This window comes from Podarcis erhardii (genome assembly GCF_964252035.2).
Source record: "Podarcis erhardii genome assembly, chromosome: 15".
Classification (NCBI taxonomy): Eukaryota; Metazoa; Chordata; class Lepidosauria; order Squamata; family Lacertidae; genus Podarcis; species Podarcis erhardii.
Genome location: NC_138505.1, coordinates 18,315,374 through 18,331,361, shown reverse-complemented (window position 1 = coordinate 18,331,361; position 15,988 = coordinate 18,315,374). Strand labels below are relative to the sequence as shown.

General features: G+C 45.3%; 2 protein-coding genes across 4 annotated transcripts in view; both read left to right on the top strand.

The window, feature by feature from the left end:
- Positions 1–1,282: 1,282 nt before the first annotated feature.
- LOC309330410 (arylacetamide deacetylase-like 4) overlaps positions 1,283–15,988 on the top strand; it is a 35,563-nt gene continuing 20,857 nt past the window's right edge. Inside the window, exon 1 of one of the 3 annotated variants that reach the window (XM_081842070.1) lies at positions 1,283–1,549. Coding sequence is in view for 1 of the 3 variants with exons in the window: in XM_081842071.1 (XP_081698197.1) it covers positions 2,959–2,972 (14 nt within the window). In the remaining 2 variants the exon portion in view is untranslated. Of the gene's footprint in view, positions 1,550–2,606; positions 2,973–15,988 lie in introns of those variants that run through there. The other 2 variants (XM_081842069.1, XM_081842071.1) reach the window with 2 other exon arrangements.
- LOC309329727 (ubiquilin-4-like) lies at positions 3,025–15,258 on the top strand (the record flags this gene model as incomplete). Its single annotated transcript, XM_081840739.1, has 5 exons — positions 3,025–3,102; positions 3,821–3,904; positions 6,420–6,535; positions 13,476–13,653; positions 14,308–15,258. The coding sequence occupies 5 exons, from the start codon at positions 3,025–3,027 to the stop codon at positions 14,458–14,460; spliced, it is 609 nt and encodes a 202-aa protein (XP_081696865.1). The 3' UTR covers positions 14,461–15,258.

Genomic DNA, 15,988 nt, shown 5'->3' with positions numbered 1-15,988 from the left:
TCTGTCTCTGTCCACCAGAGGGTCGTTGATAACGTTCCTTTCTTTGCAAGGCACCAATTCCTCCCGCACAGGCCAGTCCTTCTTCGTGTCATGCTGAGCACGCTCCCTAGATCACGCGAACAAGATCATTCAACTCCTTTTGGGAAAATGGATGTGGAGCATCATCTTCAAGAACCACTTCTTCTTCTTCATGTCCTTCAACACTGGAGGCATCTTCGTCACTAATGTCAGGAAGTTCTCCGAAGATAGGCACTGGAATTTCATCACAATGAGCTACAGGACGACGTGCTGATTGAAGATCAGGATACTTGAGGCTGCTCCGGTTCTTTCTGTTGATCCCAGTCACATCAACAGCGCACCAATTTATGGAAGATTTCGAGGTTTTATGACTTCAAACTGATCCCTTTTCGACATAATCACCCAGAACTATCGGACCTGAATACTTCTTGTCATTAAAAGAATCATTTCCAATCAAAACAATTATTCGACATGGCATTTCACCCCCACCAACTTCTTCTAAAATGCTCCACACAAGCATACATGTGAACAAAAAGGTAAAAAACCGACATGTGGCCATAGCTCAAAAACTTGACCTGACTGAGCAAAACCAATGTGATTTTTGGATTCAGCGCATCAGATTCATCCTAAATCGACTAAAAAAACACAGGCAACAGATTTGTTGTTCACCAGTGAATTATCAAACACTTTCTCTGAATCTAGAAAAACCATGGGTAATTGCTAATCCTTTCTTTTTTCAAAATATTCAGTAGCATTTAATACAATTGCAACATTATCTTTTAACTGCCTCATCGGCAGAAATGCTGTCTGGTCTTCATGTATTAAGTTTCCTAACACTTGTTTGAGTCTTCTTGCTAATATTGCTGCAATCTATTTATAATTACAATTAAGAAAAGTAAGCCCAAGACATCACCTGCTGGGAACAGGAAAGGAATCATCTTTCGTTATGGAGGTGCTTCGGTAGTTGGAAGCATTCGTAAGTTCTGTGAAATGTGTTTGAAATGGTAGAACCTCTATTTACAACCGCCACCACTCGCGGACGTTCTAAGTTGTGACCACGACAAACCTGGAAGTAACGGGCGGGTTTGCTGCCGTTCGCGCCTGCACAGAAGCGGACAATTGTCGCCCGTGCCTGCGCACAATGGCGCCTCTCCCAGTGACCCGTTTCGCCATAAGGACGGGCCTCCGGAATGGATTGTGGTTGCTAGTAGAGGTTACAATTTGTCATTGTAATTTAATGTGAAGATTCTGAAATGTTTGCCGTGGACGGGGGTGGGGTGGGGGTGATTTGTGCAGCCTATACATGGTTGTTGTTTTCTACAATCAAGTAGCATATATATTTTATGAAATAATAATAATAATAATAATAATAATAATAATAATAATAATAATAAATTTATACCCCGCCCATCTGGCTGGGTTTCCTTAGCTACTCGGGGCGGCTTCCAATAAAATATTAAAATACAATAGTCCTTCAGATATTAAAAGCTTCCCTAAACAGGGCTGCCTTCAGATGTCTTCTAAAAATCTGGTAGGTGTTTTTTTCCTTTGACATCTGGTGGGAGGGCATTCCAAAGGGTGGGCACTACTACAGAGAAGGCCCTCTGCCTGGTTCCCTGTAAAGACTCTCCTCCCTGCAAGAGAGGGGAGTGGTTGTGGCTGGGAGCCGGAGTCCGCCTCAAGCAGGGCAGCGTTTGCCCCCTGCCTCCCACTCACCTGGCTGGCGCCCCCGCCCTCGGCCAGGCACCCAACCAGGTGCCTTCAAGGGGGCGTGTACAGCAGCCTGAATTGCTGCGGCGCCAGCCTCCAGCCCTCACTTTTTGTCGTCCCGTTGCGAGTCACCCACCCTCCACTCCCTTAGAGGAGGGTTTCCAGTTTTCCTTTGGCCTTGCTATGGACCTTAGGTTGGTCGCCCTGCTTGTCCAGGGGGCCTGGTAGGAATTTTTCCATTTGGCATTAGGCTTTTTGGTTTTTTCACCTACCTCGTAGCAATCGTCACAACTTTCGTGGTATTGGTGGGTAGGTTAGGCATTGGAATAATGTGTTGTGGTGTCGAAGGGCTAGGTGTGGTCATCGTCTGTGCCTTCAATTTTTGGGTATTCCGTTAAAGGAATCCGGCGGTCGTGTATTCTGTCCGATGCCTGCTTGGCGGGAGGCCATGGCACGACCCTTGGTGGCATCAGGGGAGAGCCTATAGTTGGATTAGCATCAACAGGCTCCACCTACTGGTGAATAAACCCCCCTTTGTTTTTTAGACTCACCCCTCTCCAAGTGGGTGGAGTCAGCTGACGTAATCCAATGCCTAAGCCAATACCTTTTCACTTGCTGTAATCAATAAAGTTGTGGCCTTTTCTTGCCCATTAACCTTATATCACGTGTCCTTGTGTTTCATTCCACTGCGCGGGGTTCGGGCCCTCGAACCACAACTTCACTTCTTGCAGTGAGGGAACTGCAAGAAGGCCCTCAGTGTATGGATAGAATGATGGAGGTGGAGACGCTCCTTTAGGTATACTGGACGGAGGCCGTTTAGGGCTTTAAAGGTGAACACCAACACTTTGAATTGTGCTCGGAAACGTACTGGGAGCCAATGTAGGTCTTTCAAGACCAGTGTTATGTGGTCTTGGCGGCCACTCCCAGTCACCAGTCTAGCGGCCGCATTCTGGATTAGTTGTAGTTTCTGGGTCACCTTGAAAGGTAGCCCCACATAGAGCGCATTGCAGTAGTCCAAGCAGGAGATAACTAGAGCATGCACCACTCTGGCGAGACAGTCTGCGGGCAGGTAGGGTCTCAGCCTGCATTCCAGATGGAGCTGGTAAACAGTTGCCCTGGACGCAGAATTGACCTGTGCCTCCATGGACATTAAAAACAGACATTTATGACACAGCAATATTAGTCATATCCAGTCCTTTTTTTCTAGAAAAAGAGGTGCCAGTACTCACCATGAAATTGTTAAGGTAAGTGCCACACTTTTATACAACAACAACAACAACAACAACAACAACAACAATGAGGTGCCGGTACTGCATACCCTTGTGTACCCCCTGGGGGGAAAAGCTAGGCCAGTACCCTGACATTGCAGCACAGGTGAGTACAGCCCAGTCTGCATTCATAGGGCCCAATATGTGAAGGAGGGGGGGGTCTGTTAGCCAGGAGGCCTCCTTTTGGTGTGATGTTGAGCAGTGCAGCACTCTTACCTTAGCAAAAGCAATTTCATATCTGGAACTGACAAAGCTGCAGCAGAATCTCATGACTCCTTCACTCTCACATTTGCTTTTTACAAGTTGCAGTGTGTGCTGTTTGCAGAATGGGCCCCTTCATATGAATTGATTACTAGATGTGGAATTAAAAACTACCAGAAGGAGAGCCCTGCAGCTGGATCAGTCCAGTGGCCCGCATCCTGGCCCTCAAAGTGGCCAACTAGATGCAAGCGGGACCTGAGTACAGGAGCCCTCTCCCCTCCTTCGGTTTCCAGCAACTGGTATCCAGAAGCATTGCTGCCTCCACCTGTGGATCAGTAGCCTCCTATGAATTTGTCTGATCCTCCTTTCAAGCCGTGTAAATTGGTGGCAATCGCTGCCTCTTGGGGGAAAGAGTTCCATACATTAACTACGTGCTGCATGAAGAAAGACTTTCTGTCATCTTTCCCGAATCTTCCAAAAAGGGAGCAAAAATAGACTGAAAAGGTCCTATATTTGTGTGCTTTTGGTGGCATCAGAATATGCGGCTGTTGCCTAGCTGCATGGGACATGTGCTAGGAATAGCAACTTCCGTCTTCCTGAGCTGCCTTTGCTCTTCTTTGCAGATGATGGTGAATGTTCCCCTCTTCGCCGGCAACCCCCCGCTTCAGGAGCATCTGCGACTCCAGCTACCTGCCTTTCTACAGCAGGTGCGGCATAAACAGTGTTGTCCTTGATTTCGGGATTAATAGTTTACTCAGGGCTGGACTTCAAAGAAGCTTTGTGTAGAGGCTGAGGAACAAAAATCCATAATGGACTGGCCAGGCCCTTTTAGTGATTATGTCACAATAATAATTTTCAGGTCTGCAGTCTCCCTGCTGTGGGGATTTGGGGAGTCCTTGTTCAAAGTCTTTATTTGTGGCAGCCCTATGAAGCGCAGAGATATTTGGCCTTTTCTATCAGTATTGTCTACTCTGACTGGGACTGGCTCACCATTGTTTTGGGCTGAGAAAGGTCTTTCTCATTACCTGCTGATGGATCATAATTTTTTTTTTTCTTCTAGGCACCCCTTTGGCCAGTTGGATGTTGGGGTTTGGATGGAATGGTAAACTCAGTATTACGTTCATCTGCATTGGGCTGGTGTGGTCCCCACTCCGACTATTGACGCAGCCACGCGTGTTAGATATTGGAAGCTTTTGCTTCAGTTTTCAACATGCCATACTTAATGTTGGTACTAAAGGGTTAAGAGGTAAAAGTCGCTCTAATCACTGAGCAGCTGGAAGTCATTAAGCATCCAGGAATGTGAGTTGGTTTGTATAAATAGTCAGTTCACCCGTGTTTCTCTCTCTCTTCCCCCCTTGACCTGACTCGCAGACTCAGTTTGTGGCCATGGGCGTGTTTGCTGATATGAGTTAAGTTTAGAGTAAAGTTTTCTTTATGCCGGAGATAAAAGCATGTGTGCTTTATCGCCAGGGTTTTTTTTTTTGCTTTTGTGAATAAAGTTTTTCCCTGAGTTCCAAAGTGCTTGCTCCAGGATTCTTCATTTATAAAAGGTACTGACTCTCCTGCCTCCTTCAGCCGCTGCACGAAATTCTCTGCTGAGATAAGACATATGGCGTTGGAAGCGCACTGGACGTTTACTTAACATTAAACTAATCAAAGTTTAATGGACACTTAAGGTTAACCACAGTTCAGTTGGGCTCAAGTTTAAAAATAAACTGTGGTTAGTTGAAAAACAAAGCAAAACTTGTTTGAAGGCAGCCTTGCCATTCCTGACTTTTTGTCTGGTTCCTTTGCTATTATTTAGTTTACATTCTCTGTTAGAGTTTGTTGTTGCTGCCATTTTATTTGTAGATTTATTGATTTGTGGTTGTTGTTGTTGTTTTTTTAAAAAAATTGATCCTATCGTGAGCCACCTTGGGTGCCTCATATTGATAATGATAATCTGTTGTTAATTTGAGATACCAGAGATTGAATCTGGGACCTTTTGTATTCAAATCGTGTGCTTTTCTGCTGTGTTTGGGTCTGCAATAACTGCAGTTGACAGACACAGGGAGTGGCATGCCTTGGTGGCAGTTGGTGGCAGTTGAACTGATATTAAAATCCAGTGTATCCAGTAACTGGACAAAAAATGAAAAAGGAGGTTGCCCACTGCCAATGAAAACCCCCCAAAGGTTGAATATCACCAGATGGTAAAAAATGCAATTGAGTATTTGAATAAAATGCAGGATGGAAACAATCGTATTTTAATAAAATCGTCATATTTTAGGTATAGGATTGTTTAGAATAGCTATGAGACAGAATCACTTAAGCTCTCATCTGAAAGCTCAGTTAACATTGAAAAACTGCTTGTTTTTAATTTTGCCAAGAGCTACGTTATAAGTGAACAATGGGATTCTATAGGATTAGAGGTTGACAGCTGACCTTTTTCAGGCTGAGGGCTGCATTTGACCCATGGTGGAGGGGGCATAAAAACCTTTTGGCATAATCAAATCACAGCAGTAGCCGTTAGTAAAACTGTTAAAGTAATAATAACAAGACAAATTGTGTGGAGACAAATTGTGTGGAGAAGGCCAGATTTGGGCTGTGGGTTAAGCACCCCTGCTAGAGAAGCACAGTGATGGCCGTTCAGTGACAATCTAGCAGTTTCACAGTACTGGCAGTAGTATCAAACCCTTCTGGTAGCCAATACAGTACCGTCAAATTTTACACAGGGGTAAAATGCATCTACTCAAACCCTTGCAACGTCCCCCACACAAGCATCCCTTCCCTTCAGGAGTCAGTGAGCTGAGTAGGCCTTGAGCTGTAAGCAAAAGCATAGAACGTTTGAGCTCTCTGCCTTGCTTACTGAGCAAGGCCTGCTCAGCACGCCGGCTCTGGGATGCAAGATAGCACAGGCCTATCAGAGATCTCATGCGATCATTTCCAGGCTTTCTGAGCTGGTGTGCCAAGAGACCTTTTTGCCTGGTGTACAAGGCAGAGAGCTTTCTCGCACCGGAAAAAACTGGTGTGCATTTCATTTGTGCAGTTTCAACCAGCTGGCCTTCAACCGTGCAAGGTTGGAATTGCACTAGTTAAATGCGTTAAAGAGGTGATTGAATTGTATCCCAAATCTTAAGCTTTCTTTATGACTAAAGGACCAGAGTAGAAGACAACCAAGAGAAGCAATCCACAGTTCCCTTGAAACCGGTGGCTCACTTGTGATTTTTGTCGCCCCCACCCCAGATGCAGAACCCTGATTCTCTCCCGATCCTGACCAACCCTCATGCCATGCAGGCCCTGCTGCAGATCCAGCAGGGGCTCCAAACGCTGCAAACAGAGGCCCCGGGACTGGTTTCCAGGTAACGTAGGAGCTGACTCAGGCCTTGGGGGCACTACTGCAGGGTTCAGCCTCTGAAGAAGGGCAGAAAAGCAGCAGGAGTTTCTTGCTCCTCCCGCTTTCAACTGCTGAGGATCAACATAGAAGTCCTTCCTGTGGGTGTCGTGGGAACAACACGATGCATAATGTTTGCGTCAACAATATATGTGGCAAGCCTGTTCCTAGAAATTCTGTGTGTGATGTAATACTGAGGCATCTGACCAAGGCCTGTATTTTAAAATGAGCTTAAAGATATATTTGCAAATGTTTGTATGTTTCATGCCAGGCAGAAACCAGCTGACTAAGTACTTTGGCAGCTGTTTATCTTCCTGCTCTCCTGAACAAGCCCCCCCCCCCCCCGATTTATAGCAGCAGCAGGAGACAAGTTTCTCAAAGTTGTAAAAGGGAATTACAGGCTGGGAGCAAATGTTACACTGACCCTACATATTCACAATCAAGCTGCAAAAACACTAATTAAGAGTTGGTAAATAGTAAGATTTATTGTTTAACAGAAAATAATACCATGTGCCTCTCATCAGACTCTAGCCATATTTTCCTATGGTTTAAGGTATACTGAGAGAGTTAAAGGGCAATAAATTTTGGGAAGAGCTAATGGGAAAAGCAGCTGGCTGGGAAAGGGGGGTGTAAACTGAAGAGGCTTCTTTTGAAGCTGTTTTTTACTGAGTTCCTTTTTACTTTGCAAAGGCCTTTTCTTCTAAAAAGCTATCTATGTTATGTATGAGATTTGTTGGCTTAATGTAATTAGGCAAAGGATTTAGAAAGTAAGAAATGTTAGATTCTTATGTTAGATTCTTATTTCATTGATGGTGTGTGAGAATGTGAACCCAAGATCTCTGTTTAGATAGAATTTAATACCACAAGCCATTTGTTTTAGCCATTTGTTTTGGAATGTAGGGGCAACAGGGGCAAAAGGTGATCTGGTAATTAAGGTGCCTTGTCAAGGCAAATGTAAGATATATGGCTACTTGTCTGCCATTTATGGATAGAAGGAAATATAGCTCTTTGTCTCCCATAAAAGGTAATAGGAAATGGGTGTATCTTTTATGATTGGTTCTAGCAAACAGCCAATAGGAATTTCAACCAGGCTGATTGGACAGAGGCAGCCAAAGGAGGAGCAAGGGGGCTGGGCTGAGGAAATATAAGTGCTGGCCATCAGGGCTGGAAGGGGCAGAGCTTTGGTAATCATATACCACTGTGTCTATCATTTATTTGTCTGACAAATAAATTATTATTTTAATTTCCCTATTGTTGCGTTGAATATTTCATTCCAGCTAAGTGTTAACCACAAGCAGGGTGTTACATTTTATGGTGCCGTGACCTGGATAAGTGGTCTGCTGGAACGCAGCCCCTTCGCCTTAGCGGGCAGGGTGCAAGAGGGAGGACCACTAACCGCTTACCCAGCGCGCACTGGAACATTTTTCCAGGGGAACACGGAAGTCTCATCTGTCTGATACCCTGCTCACTGACGGCGACGGACCAGGGGGAACCAGAGAAATAAACAGGGAACCAGCTAAGGTAAGTGCACAAAGGGGTTGAGGCCCTCCAATTAATTGGGAGGAAGAGAAGTCTTGATCAAACTTCTGCATCTCAGTAAGGGGGAACTGAGTACGCCACGTGGTTGGGTACATCAGATGGTGGTCTGGTGGAGGAAAAGGGAAAGATTGGGAGGTAGAGTGTGGTGAAGTATCCAGCGCATTGTATGTGTGAGAAAGTACAGAGTAATCTGTAGCTGACCTGGGTGTGGAGTGGGTACTACTTCGTTTCCCAGTAAGGCGACTTCACTGGGCAAGGAACCCCACAAAGCAAGTGTGTGAGTGACTGAGTGGATACTTCACAGGGCCATACAATGGGAGTTGGAGGTTCAAAGGGGGAAAATACACCTCTTGAATGTATGTTAAATAATTTTAAGAAAGCCTTCTCAGGAGCATATGGAGTCAAAATGACGCCAGAGCGCTTGAGAACGTTATGTGAATTAGACTGGCCGAAACAAAATACTGGATGGCTGCCTCAAGGAACTTTTGATATAAATTTGGCAAGCAAACTTTGGTCCAACATCACCAAAGAAACTGGAGGATGCCCAGAACAATTTTCATATATAGATTCTTGGCTGAGCACATTAAATAATAATCCTCCATGGATAAGGGAATGCAAAGTCCAACGATGCAAATTATTGGCTGTAAAAGCCGAAGCTAGGAAAGGAATCTTGTCAAATAAACTCAAACCCATTTTTGAGGGACCAGAGGAAGAGGTGCTTCCACCCCCACCCTATGCGCCACGTCGAAGGGAGCCTAATCCGAACACTCCACCAGTTGTAACCCCAAGGCAAGAAAGTGGAACGAATAACGGAGCTGGAGTCACAGAGCTTGATTCCTTGATAGATTATGATAAATATTTTCAGGAGGCATTGGAGTCCTATAATAAAGCCCAAGCAGAAGTGGTTATTCCACCTGTGAGTCCCAGTAGACCTCCATCTACAGTCTCCTTTAGTGGAACAACTGATTGCCCACCCCAAACCCCTGTACATCCAAGTCCTAGAGAACTATTACAGAAGTTACAGGGAGACCTTGATCAGTCAGCAAGCTATACAGCCAGGCGCATAAAGCTGCTAAAAGAACGCCTTGGGACAGATACCATCCCCTATGATTTGAGGCCCCTAGAGCAAAGCGAAGAGAAAGGTCACGTAGTAGCCCCTCTCAGAAGAGTATTTGATGCACTTGAGGAGCCTGTGCTGGTTAACGGGCAACCCAGACCACGGCCACCTCGAACTTCGACCCTGCAGTACATTCCATTCACAACTACGGATCTGATGAATTGGATCAAGTAGTACAAGAAGCATGTCGAGTCCTACAAGCGAAATGGAGACTGCATGCAGCATATCGGCCTCAGAGTTCAGGGAAAACTGAAAGAATGAATCGGACTCTGAAAACCCAATTGGCAAAATTAACCCAGGAAACAGGATTGGGATGGGTAGATGTGTTACCCATAACACTGTTTCGTGTTCGGTGCACACCCACAAAAAGACTTAAGTTGTCACCTTTTGAGCTCCTGTATGGGAGGCCACCCTCCTTTGTTCAGGATATTCCAGCTGACCTCAAACAAATAGGAGACCATGTGACACAGGGACAAGTGCAATCTCTCTCCCGTGTTTTTGTTTCTCTTAACAGGTGGGCCCTTGAGCACACGTCATGCAGCATTGCCGAGCCGATTCATCAGTTCCAGGCTGGCGATAGCGTATGGGTGAAAGAGTGGAAACATGATCCACTTGCACCTAAGTGGTGTGGGCCTTACACTGTCTTGCTCTCTACTCCAACAGCGGTGAAGGTAGCTGAGGTGACCCCCTGGATTCATCACTCCCGTTTGAAGAAGTCCGAAGGCAGTTGGACGTGCAAAGGTGACCCCTCTAATACTTTTAAACTGACTCTCTCCAAAAACCCCTGTATCTAGCCCTACGGGGAACGGGCAACATTAGACGACCGGCCTGCTGCAGCCACAACCTGGAAGCTGGCTGACCTGCGCGTGCCTGAAGCTTGAGGAGCGTCTGAACCAGCGATTGTGAACGGGAAGATTCTCTTATACAATTGATTGACTGCCCCCCCCCCCCGTGGAACAATTATCAGGGATATTACTCATTGGGGATCCTCGGGATATATGTTTTGGTCTTGGTGGTTCCCCATTTCTGTCACTGGGGGAATTATATTGGGGCTAATATTTTTTTGCTATCACAATAAGGTAATCTTTTGTGGAAGGAATGCATATACTAGACATCAACATGATTTTATTATTAATCCTGATCCCTTGGGAAGGAGAAGGGTCCTTGAATCTGACCAAATTTGCTAAATATGGATTCCGCCAAGACCACAATATGTGGGTAGGCTTAGCTGAGATGGTAGCCAATGTTACAAATAGGACCAATTGCCTAGTTTGCTCTCTTGGGCCAGATGATTCAGAGGGAGGTATGCCCTTATTACCGATACCATTAAGTGCCATTGGTATGGTAAGCGAAATGCCACACCAAACAGAAGTACAGAATTTCCCCGGATGGAACTCAACTAAACCAATACGAGTTATACCTGTACAAGGGGAATTCTGTGTACGTAAATCATTAGATGCAGCTGATTCTACCATGGTAGGCTCTTCTCATTGCCACTATACTTGGGATTATATTAAGAGTAGTCAAACCTGAGCAAACGGTACTACCTATCGAACTCGGAATACCTTGCCCTGTGCACCTCCTTTTATTCATGCATGGAAAATGGTGTGGAACATAACTGTGACAGCAAAAGGCAATTAACATACTGCACTGTGAACTCTATACCCCTTTTTGATATTTCGCCTTATGCATTCCACGTACCAAAAACCTCAGACCCGATGGTTGTGGTGGATATGTGGAGAATGGGCATACAAGCAACTCCCTTCCAAATGGAGTGGGACTTGTTTCCTGGGATGGGTATTACCACCAATGTGGATTATGCCCACTAGTTCGGCCAAGCGTACACGAAGAAACGCTGATATTTCTCATATAGCAGAAGGAAGTACCCAAAGTTGGAGCGATACTGATGATTGGCCACCAGAGTGCATTATAGCCTATTATGATCCTGCCTCCTGGAATCCTGATGAGCTCATACAAGGGGCACGGGATCCTATTTATAATCTAAACAGAATAATTCGTTTGCAAGCAGTAGTGGAACTTGTAACCAAGGCAACGGCCCAGAGTTTGAGACTTATTGCACAACAGTTGGATGAAAGTAGAGCCGCCATTTTGCAGCTGAAAATGGGAATGGATTATGTACTTGCCAGACAGGGAGGCCTATGTGGAGTCTTGAACTTGACAGGGAATGCCTGTTGCTTTTACATTTCTGATAATGGTGAGGCAATCCGTGTGTTGGCCACAAAGATGGAGAGTATAGCACATGTCTCAGTACAAATATGGGAAGGATGGGATATGGGATGGCTCACCAATTAGTTACCTAATGTTGCAGGACTCAAAGGGATACTATTGTCTTGCTTGTTTTTCTTGACAGTAGTAGTAATGGTTTTATGTATGGTGCCATGTATAATTTCATGTTTTAGAAGTACAATTAGCAAGATGATTTCAAATGAAACTCTACCTCATATCATGGCCCTATACAGAGCTTTACCTCAGGATTATGATGAAGGTCAAGCTATCAAGGACACTTGGGATGAAGGTCCTTGAGCTTGAAAGGGGGGAATGAGGCATCTGACCAAGGCCTGTATTTTAAAATGAGCTTAAAGATATATTTGCAAATGTTTGTATGTTTCATGCCAGGCAGAAACCAGCTGACTAAGTACTTTGGCAGCTGTTTATCTTCCTGCTCTCCTGAACAAGCCCCCCCCCCCCGATTTATAGCAGCAGCAGGAGACAAGTTTCTCAAAGTTGTAAAAGGGAATTACAGGCTGAGAGCAAATGTTACACTGACCCTACATATTCACAATCAAGCTGCAAAAACACTAATTAAGAGTTGGTAAATAGTAAGATTTATTGTTTAACAGAAAATAATACCATGTGCCTCTCATCAGACTCTAGCCATATTTTCCTATGGTTTAAGGTATACTGAGAGAGTTAAAGGGCAATAAATTTTGGGAAGAGCTAATGGGAAAAGCAGCTGGCTGGGAAAGGGGGGTGTAAACTGAAGAGGCTTCTTTTGAAGCTGTTTTTTACTGAGTTCCTTTTTACTTTGCAAAGGCCTTTTCTTCTAAAAAGCTATCTATGTTATGTATGAGATTTGTTGGCTTAATGTAATTAGGCAAAGGATTTAGAAAGTAAGAAATGTTAGATTCTTATGTTAGATTCTTATTTCATTGATGGTGTGTGAGAATGTGAACCCAAGATCTCTGTTTAGATAGAATTTAATACCACAAGCCATTTGTTTTAGCCATTTGTTTTGGAATGTAGGGGCAACAGGGGCAAAAGGTGATCTGGTAATTAAGGTGCCTTGTCAAGGCAAATGTAAGATATATGGCTACTTGTCTGCCATTTATGGATAGAAGGAAATATAGCTCTTTGTCTCCCATAAAAGGTAATAGGAAATGGGTGTATCTTTTATAACTGGTTCTAGCAAACAGCCAATAGGAATTTCAACCAGGCTGATTGGACAGAGGCAGCCAAAGGAGGAGCAAGGGGGCTGGGCTGAGGAAATATAAGTGCTGGCCATCAGGGCTGGAAGGGGCAGAGCGTTGGTAATCATATACCACTGTGCCTATCATTTATTTGTCTGACAAATAAATTATTATTTTAATTTCTCTATTGCTGCGTTGAATATTTCGTTCCAGCTAAGCGTTAACCACAAGCAGGGTGCTACAATACGGCGGGGTAAAGACAATACTTTTTCTGGCTCTTTGTTATGTTACTTATTAAGACTTTCTATACTGCTTTTCATGTTAACATCACAAGGCTGTGTAGAAAAGGGGAAATTGCATTTAAGCTTAGCTTACGGAATGCAAAAGTAACCAGGGTTAAGTCAAAACAGGCATTGTAATAACTCAATTGGTATCAGTGTCCAGCAAAGGCCTGAGAGAATCAATCGATACTTTTTTTAAGCAGAGACTGAAATGCAACCAGTGTTGCAAACTGGAAACAACAATTCCTGCCTTTGTAGATTTCCAAGGTTTCAATTCTTTTTTGAGTAGACTCCAGAAATTAATAGGCCCAAATTAGTCACACCAGTTAACATTAATGGGTCAGCTCTTTAACACTGGCTACAACCAAGAATCTGTGGCCGACTTAACCATATCTCCCCTGTTCCAGTAGCTGCAACACTCTCTGTGATTTTTATTGTGGCCAACCTCTGCACAAGGCTTGCTTCAGGTCCCTAAAGTCAGCCGTCTTCCCTCAGGGATTTGCTGCCTTGCGCTAAGTAGTTTCCCCCTGCCTCATCTTGCAGCCTTGGGACTTTTGGAGCCCCTCGCGTCCCTCCACCCTCTGCCGGAGGAAGCACAATCCCCGAGACCCCCATCTCCTCCGCTTCAACACCTGCTAGTGCCTCTCCAGCTGGGGACAGCAACCCCCACCAGCAGCTCATGCAGCACATGATCCAGCTACTGGCCGGTGCAAATTCTCAAGTAGGTAGTGGTGCATTTCTGTCCTGAGTCTTTGTCCTTTCTTCCATTGACCCCTTTTGGTTGGGTGTAGTTCAGTCTCAGGCAGACATATGAATCTGATGTTTCATCGCACAGCCCAGCACTTTCTATTCCTGTCTGGCACAGCCTTTCTCAACTCTGCTACTGGGTGTATAAAAAACAAAGTGCCGTCTCAAGGGCCGTGGTCCCAAGCTGTATAGGGACTTGCATGTTAGTACCAGCACCTTGAACTTAGCCTGGTAGCAAATGGGCAGCCAGGGCAAAGCCCACAAGTGAGGTGTTATTTGCTGGTGTTAGTTGGTTCCCACATGCAACCAAGTTGCTGAGTTTACACCAGCTGCAGCCTCTGGATAAACCCCAAGGGTAGCCCCTCCATAGAGCATGTTGCAGTAATCCAACCATGAGGTTACCAATGCATGGACCACTGGTTAAGCTATCGCAATCCAGGAATGACCATACTGTCTTAGTCGCAGAAGAGAGTATCTCACAGACTACAGTGATCTTCTGGGTGTGAAAGGGCTGCTGGAAGCCATGGGTGCATGAGGAGTTTGAGTAGGCCGCTTAGTCTGTGCCAGATTACCTGCCTTGAGCCATGCTTGCTGTACAGTTCACCTCCTCTCCCCCCCCCCATGGCAGGCGCAGAGTCCAGAGGTCCGGTTCCAGCAGCAGCTTGAGCAGCTCAATGCAATGGGCTTCATCAACCGTGAGGCAAACCTTCAGGCGCTCATTGCCACTGGGGGAGACATCAATGCCGCCATCGAGAGACTCTTGGGCTCCCAGCCTTCCTAACATCGTAGGCCCCTCCAATCTGCGACATGATATCAAAACACAGACCTCTCGAGGACTGTCATTGTCAGGCCCTCCGACAGCTGTCCATGAATTTAAAAACTGGAACAATAACTCCCCCCCTTCAGTTCAGTGCATCCCGTTCTATGTTTTCCTCTGAAATGCTTCAAAAACTGCCTTGTGCATGGATGATTCCAGTTCTTGAAAAACGGCCATTTTGAGACATGTTTCTCCCCTGCTTCCCTCTCCACCCACACCCTGTTCCCCCCAAAATGAGGCTCCTACTCTAACTGGTCAAAGTGTAACTTCTAGATAACCCAAATAATTGTGTTGGATTAGCTCGCTTTTAAAATCATATAAAAGCTGTATTTCTTTTCTCCCCCACCCACCTGCCTTCCGACCAAAAGGGAAATATGAAGGGGATATCTGCTCCCGCCAACTCAAAAGACTTTTTCTCATCAATAGTGATGAGAAAGGCACACGATTTGGAAATGCCAGTAGGCAGGAAAAAAGGAGTGTTCCTTTTGCACAGTGACTCCAGCGCCTCCAACCTGGATGGACTTGAGCATCACGCTGCCTTCCTGCTTTTATCTTTAGTGGTTATGGGATGTCAAGATGTGGAGCTGGGGTGGGCGGCTGAGATTACCTGAGAGCATTTGCCATTGGAAAGAGGTGCTGAGCTGTCCTCATAAGGTGTGGTGGCTCTTGGGTTGGAATAATGTTTTGTTATCAGCCTCCCTCCTTTGGAATGTAAGCTGCCTCCTTGATGCGTCCAAAAACATGACCTGCTATTTTTCTCCACCCTCCTCTCCCCGGCCACAACTCCCAGTACTTGCCATTGGTCCTCCAGTCAAAGGTGCTTTGATGCAGCAGACTTTGGTGGAGTGGTCTCTGTGTTGCATGCTTTTCGAAAGAACAAGGGCAAAGAAGGGAGGTTGGGGAATCCTTCACATCTGTGGGATGCTATTGATAGTTCTCCCCCCCCCTTTTTATTCCCTTTCCCCCCCCCCTGGTTTTAGTTCAGAGTGTTTAAAAATCTGATTGCTAAAGAGGCTCTTGAGGGCAGTGTAATCTGCAACAGAAATTACAAGTTTTATCCAGGAATAAAATGCACAAAGCATCTGTCTTTTCTCCCCACCCCCCTTCTCTTTGTGTATGTGTGGGGAGTTCATTTATTCTCTGTAGGCATGCAGCCTGCCATGGCATTCCCCACTTGGTTGAACAGAGCCAGTTCTCCCTTGTGCTTGGCAGGGAGATCAGTGGATGACATGTGGATAATCTCACTCTGCTTCAAGGCAAGACCTACCTATCGCTTTTCTGCCTTTGTGCCAGTCCAGCGTATTGTTTAAAAGATCAGAGTACTGTGCCACAGTGACTTCGTATGGGTTCCCTTTTTTATTTTTAATCCCTTTCCCACTAGCTAATAGCTAATGCTGTTCTAGGCTGCATCAAGAGAATGATAGTGTCCTGGTCAAGGGAAGTAATAGTCCTACTCTATTCTGCTGTGGTCAGACCGCACCTGAAAAACTCT